This window comes from Girardinichthys multiradiatus, chromosome 13, assembly GCF_021462225.1.
Source record: "Girardinichthys multiradiatus isolate DD_20200921_A chromosome 13, DD_fGirMul_XY1, whole genome shotgun sequence".
Classification (NCBI taxonomy): Eukaryota; Metazoa; Chordata; class Actinopteri; order Cyprinodontiformes; family Goodeidae; genus Girardinichthys; species Girardinichthys multiradiatus.
Window position 1 is genome coordinate 152,772 of NC_061806.1, and position 13,845 is coordinate 166,616.

General features: G+C 43.1%; 1 protein-coding gene across 3 annotated transcripts in view; it reads right to left on the reverse strand.

Annotated features, from left to right (window-relative positions):
* Positions 1–6,710: 6,710 nt before the first annotated feature.
* Positions 6,711–13,845, reverse strand: part of LOC124879240 (transcription factor HIVEP3-like) — a 69,956-nt gene continuing 62,821 nt past the window's right edge. For all 3 annotated transcript variants that reach the window (XM_047383669.1, XM_047383668.1, XM_047383667.1), the window contains 4 exons: positions 12,300–12,436; positions 12,144–12,215; positions 9,865–10,460; positions 6,711–8,040 (listed from right to left, as the gene is read on the reverse strand). In XM_047383669.1, coding sequence (XP_047239625.1) covers positions 7,588–8,040; positions 9,865–10,460; positions 12,144–12,215; positions 12,300–12,436 — 1,258 coding nt within the window. In that variant the 3' untranslated portion in view covers positions 6,711–7,587. The remainder of the gene's footprint in view (positions 8,041–9,864; positions 10,461–12,143; positions 12,216–12,299; positions 12,437–13,845) is intronic.

A 13,845-nucleotide genomic window follows, 5' to 3' on the forward strand; every position in this document is an offset into this window, starting at 1 on the left:
TGAAAGACAGCAGGAGTCAGCCAGGCAGCTCTCTGCTCCCACCCAGTGTTTTCATGAGGCTCCTGCGCCTCACTGAACACAATGGCAGTCTACATAAGAGGATGACTGTCCTAAAAACACCTCAAAAGAAGAGAATAGAATTAAGGCAGTTCTTACTTTCTATTTTAAGCAAATTAAGTATTATAATTTTATAGGATAAACGCATGAAAACAGGCACCAGTCTGTGATTGCCACAGGGGTGAGTCACATTAGCATGAAGTGCATGTGTTGGTCTCTGGAAAACATTACACATGTCTAAGCTCTGAAAGATTAAACTCAAATGCTTACATCCATGTGCTTACTACCAATTGTAGGCCTTATGCCCAGTGGCGGTTTGTGATAGGAGCAATATGGCTCACTACCCAGGGCATTGTTCTGAAAGTGTGCGGCTAAAGGAGCACTTAAAAAAAAACAGTTTTGCACCAGTTTTGCTCGTTTTCATGTCCAGTCAATGGTGAGCGAGTGCCCCCTAATGTTATGCAGAGTGAAAGCACAGTAAGAAAACATTGCTGTTTAAAGTTGATGCTGAAGAAGGTGTCTAATTCAAAGCTTTCAACCTGCCACTTTTTTTTCAGTTTTTCCATAGACTCTGGGGCACATTTGATAATTTTAGCTCAAAATCTAAAACACTTTGATTAATTGAACCTGGGCTGGATAGAATCCTTGTAGCTTTAATTTTCATACACACAAATGCATTTAGCACTTGCAAAAAAGAAACAGCTGTATAAATTTTTTCTTAAATTCCAACATTTTACTTTCTAAACTGAAAAATATGTTTGCTGTGAATAAATTAAACTAATATTTAATTGTATACCGAGTATTTCTTAGAATTGCCTATCGTGTGTTGCATGGTGTCGACCAAATTCTGGCACATGTTAGCAGGTATTCCAGCCCAGGATGATTGGACCATGTTCCACAGTTTCTCTTCATTTCGTTTGGCTCTGAAACAGCAATTGGACATCATTCCCAAAGGTTTTAAGGAGCAGAATATGAAGTTTGATATATTCAAAATGAACCATGATTGGGGTTGTTTGGGTTTTGGTTGCAGGTTTTTCTTCTTATGTTTCTCGCGTTTGAAGTTTCAAATCATGCTTCTGTTTATTATTTTCCTGGTCATGCTTTAGTTTTTGTCTTCTAGTTAATGTTTTGTCAAGTTAGGTTTTTGGATCTGTTCATGCTTTAGTTTCATGTTTTTCTAGTTATGTATTCAAGAGTCTCTTTTCTGCTCTAGCCACGTGTTTTTCTCTCCTGTCTGTTTTCATCATCTTCATTCGGTTCACCTGCACTAAGCAAGCTCGTTTCACCTTGTTCTTGCTCCATATTTACACTTCTGTTCTGTTCATTCCTCGCAGAAACATTTCGGATCATGTCACTCTGTGTTCAGTCAGTTCATGATGTTCATGCCAAGCCTTTCTATGCCTGTATTTGCCACCACCACCGAAGTAAGTTTTAATTATTAAACTATTTACTCACCACCTATGCTTCCTGTCTGTCTGGATTCCAGGGTCCTCTGTTAGACCGCACCTTACAGTTTTCTCTGCATGCGTCCATTTTAAAGCATTTGAGATGACTTAAGCTGAGCAGCAGATCATTTTGTGCACTTTATGTTTTTTTGGCCTCTCCAATCAACGTTTTATTCAAAGTACAAAGTACTTCTGTACACTGTCTTGAATGAGCCATTTACTCCGAATTACAGAAAACAATGCACTGTAGCTAGTACCTAAAACATCCGCTGCCTCTGTCCTTAAAGCTGCAGTAGGTAACTTTTGGAAAAATGTATTTTTTATATATTTGGTAAAACTGTCACTATGTCCACACAGTAGAATATGAGACAGATGATCTGTGGAAATATCAAGCTCCTCTGGCACCTCCCAGTGGTCCTACTGCCATTTGCAGAAATACGCCGCTCCCGGTCAGAAACAACCAGTCAGAGCCAGGAAGAATTGTCTTAGCAGTGTCAATCTTGCTCTTGTACACGCTGCTCGCACCCCTCCCTCACACAACATGTACCGTCATTCTAGCTCAAGACTGCCGGTGTGCTGCAGCTGTGCTAATGGCGTTGTGCTAATGATTTGAGGACCAAGTTTGTAGTCAAAGTATGGGCAGGCCATAGTCAATGTAAATAAATATCGTCGATGTTTCTTTCCTACCAGTGAATGTGCCATAGCTGTCTATCCACCGTCATTTATGAATCTGATTACTAGCCTGCGCGTTTACGGCAGACTCCACACTGGGGGAGGGGCTGTAGCACAGCAGAGAGCAAGGCGGAAAGACCTGTAAGGTGTGCTCATTCAAATTTTCAGGCTAAGTCCATGGTTTTCTCAGAACTCCCTACTGCAACTTTAAGTGTGGGCCACTTGTCTGACACTTGTTTTTAGACAAAATGAACAACATCAATGATCACACTGTTAATATTTAGCATACTCCCCTTTTAAATAATCAGAATCAGAATCAGAAAAGCTTTATTGCCAAGTACGTTTTTGGACATACAAGGAATTTGTTTTGGCGTAGTCGGTGCAATACAATACAAATTAAACAATATAAACATATCTACAATATAATATAAATATATGTGCACAGTTTTAAGTGAGTGAGAGTAAATATAGAGCAGTATTGGGTGCGAGAGCAGTACAACAGTGCAGGTGATCAGTGTGCAAGTAAAGCAGGAGTCCATGCTGAACGTTAATGTAACGCATAGAGTTACAGGTTACAGGTGTCCTGTCAGCAAAAAAAGGGGGGGTGTTGGGGAAAGGGAGAGTGTCAGGGTGGTTTCTGGGCTTTGTTAACCAGGCTGGTGGCAGATGGGAAAAAACTGTTCTTGTGGCGTGAGGTTTTGGTCCGGATGGACCGCAGCCTCCTGCCAGAGGGGAGAGTCTCAAAGAGTCTGTGACCGGGGTGGGAGGGATCAGCCAGAATCTTCCCTGCCCGCTTCAGGGTCCTGGAGGTGTACAGTTCCTGGAGCGACAGTAGACTGCAGCCAATCACCTTCTCAGCAGACCGAATGACACGCTGCAGCCTGCCCTTATCCTTGGCTGTAGCAGCGGCGTACCAGATGGTGATGGAGGAGGTGAGGATGGACTCAATGATGGCTGTGTAGAAGTGCACCATCATAGTCTTTGGCAGGTTGAATTTCTTCAGCTGCCGCAGGAAGAACATCCTCTGCTGGGCTTTCTTGATGAGGGAGCCGATGTTTGGCTCCCACTTGAGATCCTGGGAGATGATGGTTCCCAGGAAGCGGAAAGATTCCACAGTGTCAATTGTGGAGTCACAGAGGGTGATGGGGGCAGATGGGGCTGGGTTCTGCCCGAAGTCCACAACCATCTCTACTGTCTTTAGAGCGTTGAGCTCAAGGTTGTTCTGGCTGCACCAGTCCAACAGATGGTCCACCTCCCATCTGTACGCAGACTCGTCACCATCAGAGATGAGTCCGATCAGGGTGGTGTCGTCCGCAAACTTCAGAAGCTTGACAGACTGGTGACTGGAGGTGCAGCTGTTGGTTGTACAGGGCGAAGAGCAGAGGAGAGAGAACACAGCCTTTGGGGGAACCGGTGCTGATGGTCAGGGAGTCAGAGATGTGCTTCCCCAGCCTCACGCGCTGCTTCCTGTCAGACAGGAAGTCAGTGATCCACCTGCAGGTGGAGTCGGGCACACTCAGCTGGGAGAGCTACTCCTGGAGCAGAGCTGGGACGATGGTGTTGAAGGCAGAGCTGAAATCCACAAACAGGATCCTGGCGTAGGTTCCTGTGGAGTCCAGGTGCCGGAAGATGAAGTGAAGGGCTAGGTTGACTGCATCATCTACAGACCTGTTGGCTCTGTAGGCAAACTGCAGGGGGTCCAGGAGGGGGTCGGTGATGTCTTTTAGGTGTGAGAGCACAAGGCGCTCAAAGGACTTCATCACCACAGAGATCAGGGCGACGGGTCTGAAGTCATTAAGCCCTGTGGTCCTTGGCTTCTTGGGAACAGGGACGATGGTGGAGGACTTGAAGCAGGCTGGCACATGACATGTCTCCAGCGAGGTGTTAAAAATGTCTGTGAAGACTGGAGACAGCTGATCAGCGCAGTGCTTCAGGCTGGCTGGTGAGACAGAATCCGGAACAGCAGCTTTCCGGGGGTTCTGTCTCCTGAAGAGTTTGTTGACGTCCCTCTCCTGGATGGAAAGAGCCATCCTCAGCGTGGGTAGGAGGCTGGTGGGGGGGAACTTCAGGGTGGGGGTTGGAGGTGCCAAGGCCCCTCTTGAGGTTGGGGAGGTGGGGGTGGTGGATTGTGGCTGCAGCTGTTGGGGGGCGTCGTGGGGGATGGTTGCAGGACTGTCCCTTTCTCTTTCAAAGCGGCAGTAGAACTCGTTCAGGTCGTTGGCGAGGCGTCGGTCGTTGATGGAGTGGGGGGCTTTCGGCTTGTAGTTGGTGATTTGCTTGAGCCCTTTCCAGACAGATGCAGAGTCATTGGCTGAGAACTGGATTTGGAGCTTCTCAGAGTACAGTCGTTTGGCCTCTTTCACTGCCTTGCCAAACTTGTACTTAGCCTCTCTGTATATGTCTTTGTCCCCACTCCTGAAGGCCTCTTCCTTATCCAGTCTTAACCTTCTGAGTTTGGCTGTGAACCAGGGTTTGTCGTTGTTGTAACTCACCCTGGTGCATGATGGTACACAGCTGTCCTCACAGAAGCTGATGTAGGAAGTCACAGCCTCTGTGTACTCGTCCAGACTGTTGGTAGTAGTCCTGAACACATCCCAGTCTGTACAGCCTAAACACGCCTGGAGATTCTCCACAGCCTCACTGCTCCACTTCCTTGTCGTCCTCACAACAGGTTTGCAGAGCTTTAGTTTCTGCCTGTATGCAGGAATCAGGTGGACCATGATGTGGTCGGATTGGCCCAGTGCAGCACGTGGGACGGCGTGATAAGCGTCTCTGATGGTGGTGTAACAGTGATCCAGAATGTTGTCCTCTCTGGTCAGACATTTAATAAACTGTCTATATTTGGGGAGTTCCTGGATGAGATTACCTTTGTTAAAGTCGCCAACAACGATTACTAAGGAGTCCGGGTTGGTCCGCTCCACACTCAGTATCTGGTCGGCGAGCATGTGCTGTGCGACCTGCACGTTAGCTTGCATGATTTAATTATGTAGAATCAGCAGCATGCATGGGATGACAGATGAGTCTATTGGTTTTCTCTTACTCTACTACATCTAGTATGTATACAGAAATAAAAATTTAAAAATTACTTATCTGCTTAGTGATGCTGCACTTCCATTATTTAACAATTAAGAGAAATATTTTACACTCACCAGCCACTTTATTAGGTACACCTTGCTAGTACTGGGTTGGACCCCCTTTCGCCTTCAGAACTGCCTTAATCCTTGGTGGCATAGATTCAACAAGGTACTGGAAACATTCCTCAGAGAGTTTGGTCCATATTGACATGATAGCATCACACAGATGCTGCAGATTTGTCGGCTGCACATCCATGATGCGAATCTCCCGTTCCACCACATCCCAAAGGTGCTCTATTGGATTGACATCTGGTGACTGTGGAGGTCATTTGAGTCCAGTGAACTCATTGTCATGTTCAAGAAACCAGTCTGAGATGATTCGTGCTTTATGACATGGTGTGTTATCCTGCTGGAAGTAACCATCAGAAGATGGGTACACTGTGGTCATAAAGGGATGGACATGGTCAGCAACAATACTCAGGTAGGCTGTGGCGTTGACACGATGCTCAGTTGGTACTAAGGGGTCCAAAGTGTGCCAAGAAAATACCCCCCACACCATTACACCACCACCACTGGCCTGAACTTTTGATACAAGGCAGGATGGATCCATGCCTTCACGTTGTTGATGCCAAATTCTGACCCTACCATCCGATTGTCGCAGCTGAAATCAAGACTCATCAGACCAGGCAACGTTTTTCCAATCTTCTGTTGTCCAATTTTGGTGAGTCTGTGTGAATTGTAGCCTCAGTTTCCTGTTCTTAGCTGACAGGAGTGGCTCCCGGTGTGGTCTTCTGCTGCTGTAGCCCATCCGCCTCAAGGTTCGACGTGTTGTACATTCAGAGATGCTCTTCTGCATGCCTTGGTTGTAACAAGTGGTTATTTGAGTTACTGTTGCCTTTCTGTCAGCTCGAACCAGTCTGGCCATTCTCCTCTGACCTCTGGCATCAACAAGGCATTTGCACCCACAGAACTGCCACTTACTGTATATTTTCTCTTTTTCGGACCATTCTCTGTAAACCCTAGAGATGGTAGAGCGTAAAAATCCCACTAGATCAGCAGTTTCTGAAATACTCAGACCAGCCCGTCTGGCACCAACAACCATGCCACGTTCAAAGTCACTTAAATCACCTTTCTTCCCCATTCTGATGCTCGGTTTGAACTGCAGCAGATCGTCTTGACCATGTCTACATGCCTGAATGCATTGAGTTGCTGCCATGTGATTGGCTGATTAGAAATTTGCGTTAACGAGCAGTTGGGCAGGTGTACCTAATAAAGTGGCCGGTGAGTGTATATTCATATTCCTATTATTGTAGGTAGTAGTAGTAGAATAATTTATGTTTATATTTAAAAAGGGTCAAAATTGAGAAAGCACAAGACCCTTTAAGTTCAAATCCACTGTTTTAAAAATATTAAGCTTTGGTTTACCAAAAATAAAATGTAAATAATAGACTCAGAAAACAGGCATGTGTCACAGTTTTAATATAAATCTGTAAAAATGAGAAGTGCAATGGCAAACATGAAATAGAGTGATTGTATCATTTTAAAAAAAGGCAAAAAAAACAATAAAAAGATACACGACAAGTGAAATCCAACAGAACCATAGTCACTGTGTACATGAAACACATCAGATCATTTGTCACTGCACTCCAAAGATATCCACCTGGAGCTTGTCTCCTAAAGAAAAAGCTGATTAGAACCCTGCTTCTGAAAACCCAAAAACACGAACAATAAAAATCTGACGAATAAGAATCACAGCTTTCAATTTGTGACGCTTCAAACCACAATCCTGACATCAAATTGCACTTTAAATACTGATCTGAGTGAATAAATATCAGTTCTGATAATACAGTACAATAACATAGCAATAGTGTATTAGAGCTGTCTTAATGGGGTTAACAGGAAAACTCAATTCATTCCAGCTGCTGTTGCATAACGTACAGAATTTGCATAATAGCACATAAATAAATTAACAAAGATGACGTCAAACAAAAGGGTAAAAAAGATTTACAAAACATACTGCATATCTAACATAGTGCTTATTTATTTATATATCTATATATCTATAGATATATAGATATCTATATATATATCTAGATATCTATGTATCTATATATAGATACATACATATATATCTATAAATCTATATATAGATATATATCTATATATATCTACATAGATATATATTATTTAGATAATTACATAACAGCGTCATTCAGAAGTGGTGCTCAAGTGCTTTTGTGTTCTTGTTGACTCTAACTAGAGAGCTTTGGAATATTTCATCGTCACCTGGACTCTGTTTTTTTTTTTTTTTGCACTATCCCTTTAAACTCTCCCTCCTATCAGAGCTGTTTCTGGGAGGAGGCAGATGAGTTTTGATCTTTAGTGTAAACATTCCTGTCTGTACGTTCTGTGCCTGTCCTAGAAGTCGATGGCTGCGGGACGGTGAGGCTTTTGTCTCCTGCAGGTGTTTGCTCTGCAGCTTGGGGGTTCTGTGGACCACCACGGATGCTGGCCAGCATCTCCTTGCGGGTGTCCTGCTGCTGCGGAACAGCAAGCTTTACCTTTGGAGCTTCACTCAGGATACTGGAGGCTGTTCGACTGCCCACCAGGCTGTACAGAGGGAGGGTGGACCTGGGCTGAACCATGTGAATCCCCCCGATGGGGATCAAGAAGCTCAGAGTTCTGCTGGGCTGTTGGGAGTGCAGGGGGAGGTGGCTTAGGAGTTTGTTGGTTCCTTGAGGCCATGTGGCATGAGGACTGATGATCGGGATCAAACTGTTCTTTTCCCCCAACTACAAAGACAAAAATGTGAAAGCACAACAGCAATGGGAGATTTAGGAAGAAGAGTTCAGAAAAGGATTAAAAGGAATAAAGCTGGCTTTCAAACTGATTTTACTCCCACATTTTCACACAAAACAACTACAAATCCCTGTGTATTGATGGAATTTCTTGTGATAAATCAACACAAAATCAAGTATAGTTGTGAAGTGTAAGAAAAAATGTTAAATGGCTGGCATGTATTTTTATTTAGTCACAACTTTTACAAAACATCTCCCCTCAATGTTCTCTAACAAACCTCACAGGCTCTCGCAGAACAGCTCGATCTATACCAAGATTAAATGACACACTAGGTGACTACTGAAAGCAGATGATTGCACCAGGTTTTATTTAGGGGTATCTTTAGGTTTGTCTCCACTTCCAATTCACAACTAAACACTATCTTGTGTTGATCTATCGCTTAAAGTGGACCTAAAGCCGATGTAAAAGAATAACACCGCCCCCAGAGAAATTTTGAAAAAAGAGACACTGAGGGGCGTGGCCAAGTGCGGGGATAAGCAGAGGGGTTTAGCGGGGGTGTGGTCAGGAGGACAAGGGAACGTGGCAGCTAGCTTAATCTGACATATTTAAACATGGAGAGTGAGCAGAGCGACGCTGGTAATTTCACCACGAATAGATCTTTTGAGGTGGACGATTTTTCACCCCTCTCATCACTGGAGGTTGAGGGAGGCTTTATAGAGCACAGTGGGCCTAAGCCTTATCAGTTTGAGTCAATGGCCCAAGGCACTGACTCAGCGATGCCTGAAGCCGGCACTGCCAGCCAGTGGAGGACAGAATGGGTCCGGTTTCTGAGTGTTTACCAGTGAGAAGTTAGCAGCATCATTGCTAACATGGACCACATTCAAAGAAGTAACACTTTCAGAAAGTTTACATTTACATTTACATGTAGATTTATATTATCTCAAGTAAAGCATATGATCAAAGGAATAAAGCATAAAATGTTATGATCCATGCTCGTAGTTCAAACTTCTCACTCACTACGGGGGCATGTGTCTATATTTATACCCAAACATGGGGCTGTGACATAGACATGTACCTAACCTTTAGGACAAATATTACAGAATTAAAAAAGTTTACATGAAAATTAAAATAATAGCTCAGTAACATTAAGATAGAATGCTTAAGGCCCAATTTATACAGTTTATCTGCGAAAAAACGTTGTTTTGGGGTTTAGTTTCACTTTAAAATCCCCAACAATTTGGGATTGTAGTGTGACAACATTAAAGGGCTAAGAAGTATTTTGTAACCCACTGTATATGAGTTTGATGAGAAAGTAATGAGGTGCCATCATGACAAATTCATGATATTCCTGTTTTTTGTTTTCATCTCCTCCCTGCGGTTCTATTCGTTCACTTGCTTCCCATTTTACAGTTGGCTGCCCAGAGAAAACATGTTGGGTCTATTTCTAAGCTCGTCCATTTTATTTTGAGATCAGAAGCTGCAGGTTTGGTTTGACTGATATAAAACATGAGAGTTGCCTTTCCTTCCTTTTCCAATAAATGTGACTTTAAATAACCTCAGATGTACCAGCCTATCTATATTTGCTCTACTTGTTGACTTACTGGGATTTAACTGAGCCACACAACATTGGCAGTGTTAGCCAAAAGAGCATTTATTTTAAGCTCAGCTAAACTCACAGAAGTTGATGCAGTCACAGGTGAAAGATGGCTGTGGTTTGGAAGAAAACCACAGGTAATTATAGACTATTCTAAAGATGTGAATGCAAAAAGCAAAACAATGGCAGGGTTTTCTTGTTATTTTTTGTTAAACTGACTCACCGGTATTGCAGCAGGCCATAGGTCCTTTGGCTGAGAACAGGTTGGACACTGAGCAAATCGACCAGCTGGGCAGCCTGGAAGCCCAGAAGAGTCCGATCCCTCGGTCTGGGCCCTGACTGGAGATGCTGCTGTGTTCAGCACCAAGGAGACAGGACACGTGGATGGAGAGACGGATGAAGGAGGTCCAGGGGACTGGTGTGGCTTGGGTGATGGGCTGCAAGGTGGAGATGGTACCCTTCCTGAATTTGGAGATGGAGTGCATGGAGTGTGGGAGGCTCCAGAGGATGTTGATGCAGAAGTGTTGAGGCGTCTGCGGGCAAACAGGGCCCTCCTGGCACTGGCTGAGCTCTTCTTCGTAACTTCCTTTGTGGTGAGTAATAGGGATGAGCTGCATGTGTACTCCATCAGTCGGTCTTCTGCTTGAGCTTTTTCACTGTTATTGTGGGAACTTTTAGCTACTGTGCACCTTCTGCCGTCATCATGTCTGCCAGGCTTATGTGTGCCATCATCATCTTCATGAGAAGCATCTTTGACCAGATCACAGCACTGGAAATCCTTCTGTTGATCTGGATTAGCTAGTTGGTCTTTGAAAGCTCCTACAACACAAACAAAGAAATATTATGCCATTTAGTTTTCTGTTTAATTTTTATACACCAATCAAAAGTGTTATGAATGTCCAGTGTGCTGAGTCTTCATAACCACGCTGGATAAAACTCTGGAAATCTTTGTGCCAAAGTTATTTAGGCTGTAAGTAGTTATTTGCATTTATAAAGTGCCTTGCAAGAGTATTCACACCACTGTACTGTTTCTTATTTTGTCACAATAAAACCATAAAATTCTATGTATTTTATTTTAATCTGTACAAAGCAGCTGATTCCACTGAAATGAAATGTCAATTTTTTAATTATAAGAACTTCTCATGCATCTCTTTCAGTCCCCAAACAATAGCTTGCAGAACCACCTTTCACTGCAGTTATAGCTGCACGTTTTTTGGGTTGTGTTTCTACCAGCTTTGCACAACTAGAGACTGCAATCTTTGTTTACTCATCTTTGCAAAACAGCTCAAAGTTAGCCAGACTGTATGGAGAACATCCTTGAACATCGGTTCTTAAATATTGCCACAGATTCTCAATTGGATTTATGTCTGGATTTTGCCTGGGGCATTTAAACAAATGAATAAGCTGTGATCTGAAGAAAAGGTTTCCCATAGCATGATCCTGCCACCGACATGCTTTGCAGTGAGGATGGCATGTCCAGGGATATGTGCAGTGTTAGGGTTTTGCCTTTGGACCATACATTTAATTTTTTGTCTTATCTGAGCAGACCACCTTTTTCCACGTTTACTGCGTCTCCTGGCTTTATGCTCAGTATGAGGGATTTCCATGTTAACAACATGGTCCACTGTCGCTACATGCTTGTTCAGGAGGACTGACTGCAAAGTTGGTGACTCAATGCAATCAGCTGGGTTTCCTTAGATAGGAAACATTTTACCGATTAGCATAACAAACTGAACTTTGACTGCATTGCTTTATAAATAGAATCACACTGAAATGTATGTAATTGACTTTAAATGTATCTGTATGATTGGATTAAATAAACTATTTCTGTATATAAATTGGATTTATTTTGTGTAAAGTCCCTCCAGATGACATTAGTTGTAGATCAGCGCTAAATAGATAAACTGATATGAATTGAACTGGCCTGTGACAAACTGGAAGCATGGCCTTTTTTTTTTTTAGTGTTCCTTCAATATTGGCTTTCTTCTCAACTGTATATCTCTAACAGACTTCTGAGGCTTTCACAGAATAGCTGGATTCACACTTAGATGAAATAGGACACAGGTGGACTGATGATGAGGTGACTTCTAAAGACAGTTGGTTTCACTGGATTTTATTTAGGGCCTTTAAAGATAAGGGAGTTGAATACAAGCCCACTACACTTTTCAGAGTTTAATTTCTCAGACATTTTGAAAACCATGTAGGATTTCCCTTCCACATCACTATTAGGTTTTACTTTATGTTGGTCTGTCACATAAAATTGTGATAAAACACTGAGGTTTGTGGTTGTAATGTTGACAACATGTGGAAAAGTCCTAGGGGTATGAATACTTTTGCTGAGCATTATGTAGCTACTTCACAGAACCCATTTCCAAATACATGCAAGTGTTTAAATGAATTATTATGAAAATAATAATAAAAAGGTAAATGTATTCTCTATGACTAATAAACGTAGAAACAGCAAAATGGACTACGTCATTAACATAATAGAACAAAACAAACCTCTATGTGTGTCCTTATGGTGACTTCCGTCTTCTTCACATACCTCAGGTTTCAGGTGCTCATCAAGCCTCACTGAAAACACCACAGAGCAGCTCTTTATACAGCTACTGTGGACAAACACAGGATCAGCAGAAGTTTCCCTGTTTCCTATCTTACCTGGAGCTTTCAGAGTGCTTCCACACAGATTACAGACAGATGTCTGGGATTCTTCTGAGACCACAACAGGATTCCTGGATTCACTCTGGCACTTCCTGTCACATTCACCACACACACCTCCGGGCTGGGACTGTGATCTGTAGGTGTGGAAGATCAAGAAGGTTTAGTTGGCCCTTCAGTGTTTCTTTTGTGATGTTTCACCTTTAGGAGTGATGGAAGCAGAGGGGCTGCAAAACGTCTGCACCTGTAAGCAAGGATTTAATATCTTTATCAGTCAACTGTGAGCATGTTACCTGTTTGGCCTTCACTAGACATGGATCTTACACTGTGGCAGTGGGTCCACCCATCTGTGTACACTAAGGGTCTCTCAGCAAGGCACCCACTTTAGCTTCAACAGACCAGCTTTCATAAACCAAAGAAATCAGTGCCCCACCCACCACTGACTTAAACCCCGTTCACACCTCACGCCACCTCCGAGTCCAAACAAGAAGGAGTCTACGATATGGCTCAAGGTCCAGGGGTTAGCTGGAGGCAGCCAATAAAAACAGGCCAGCCAGGGAGGGAAACCCTGCTCCAGACCAGACCAAACCTGCTGCTCCAAAAAAAACGATGGAAAAACAGAAAGTAAAAAAAAAATACCCATGACAAACAATGGTTCTGGTCATGATCGGCTGTTTTTTCTGCTATTTTCACTTCAGGTTGTGTGGCTGGAAAACTCAGCAGGTATCATAAAACGGGGCTTTTGCATCTCATTAAACTTTTGGGTGAAGGAAATACACTTTTTTCCTTCATTCCTGAACACCATACTCCTCTGCTGTAAGGAACCTGTACACATAGGCCGCTCACGCTGAACACATCAGACTAGATGGTAGAAAAAGAAAACAGTAACATTTGGCGGCCTTGCTGCCTCCGTTTTGTCTTTTTGCACCTCAGACAGACTGAACAGACGGAGATAAGATAAAGCGAGCGGGTATGAAGGATGAGGAAGGCTGCACTGAGTGGCAACATGAGTCACTACATGGCTTTATGCACAAGCACTCACATCAGAACCCAACATTTGCAGATGGCATCTCTGTGCACTCCCTGGTGTCATATCGCTGCAGTGTTTATTTCTGATAGGTATTCTAACACATAAAACAAGATATATACTCCTCCAACAAAAAGGATAACTAGGTGGGTATGTGTAGAAGTAAGAATACTGCGGTTCATCTGATTCCTGCTGTGGTTCTTCCCTGGGACTGGAAAGTTAATGAATTCTGTTATTGCTAAGGCCATTCACAAAAATTTTCCTTTTTGCACAACAGACCAATTAATGTCTTGCCGATAAGGTAAAAGATACTAGAAAATCTCGTTGCTTAATGGGTAAGCTGGGTTTATCAGGGTGGTGTTCCCTGACTTATGGAAAGAAGTTGACATAGTTAACCGTAACATTCACTTGGAAAAGTTATTAGGCATCAGTGTTTCAACAGAGTTTGGTGTCTTTTGTCATATTCCCAAAGCAGTTAAAATTGTAAATCCAATTCTCTTCAGCATGTAACCTAATGAA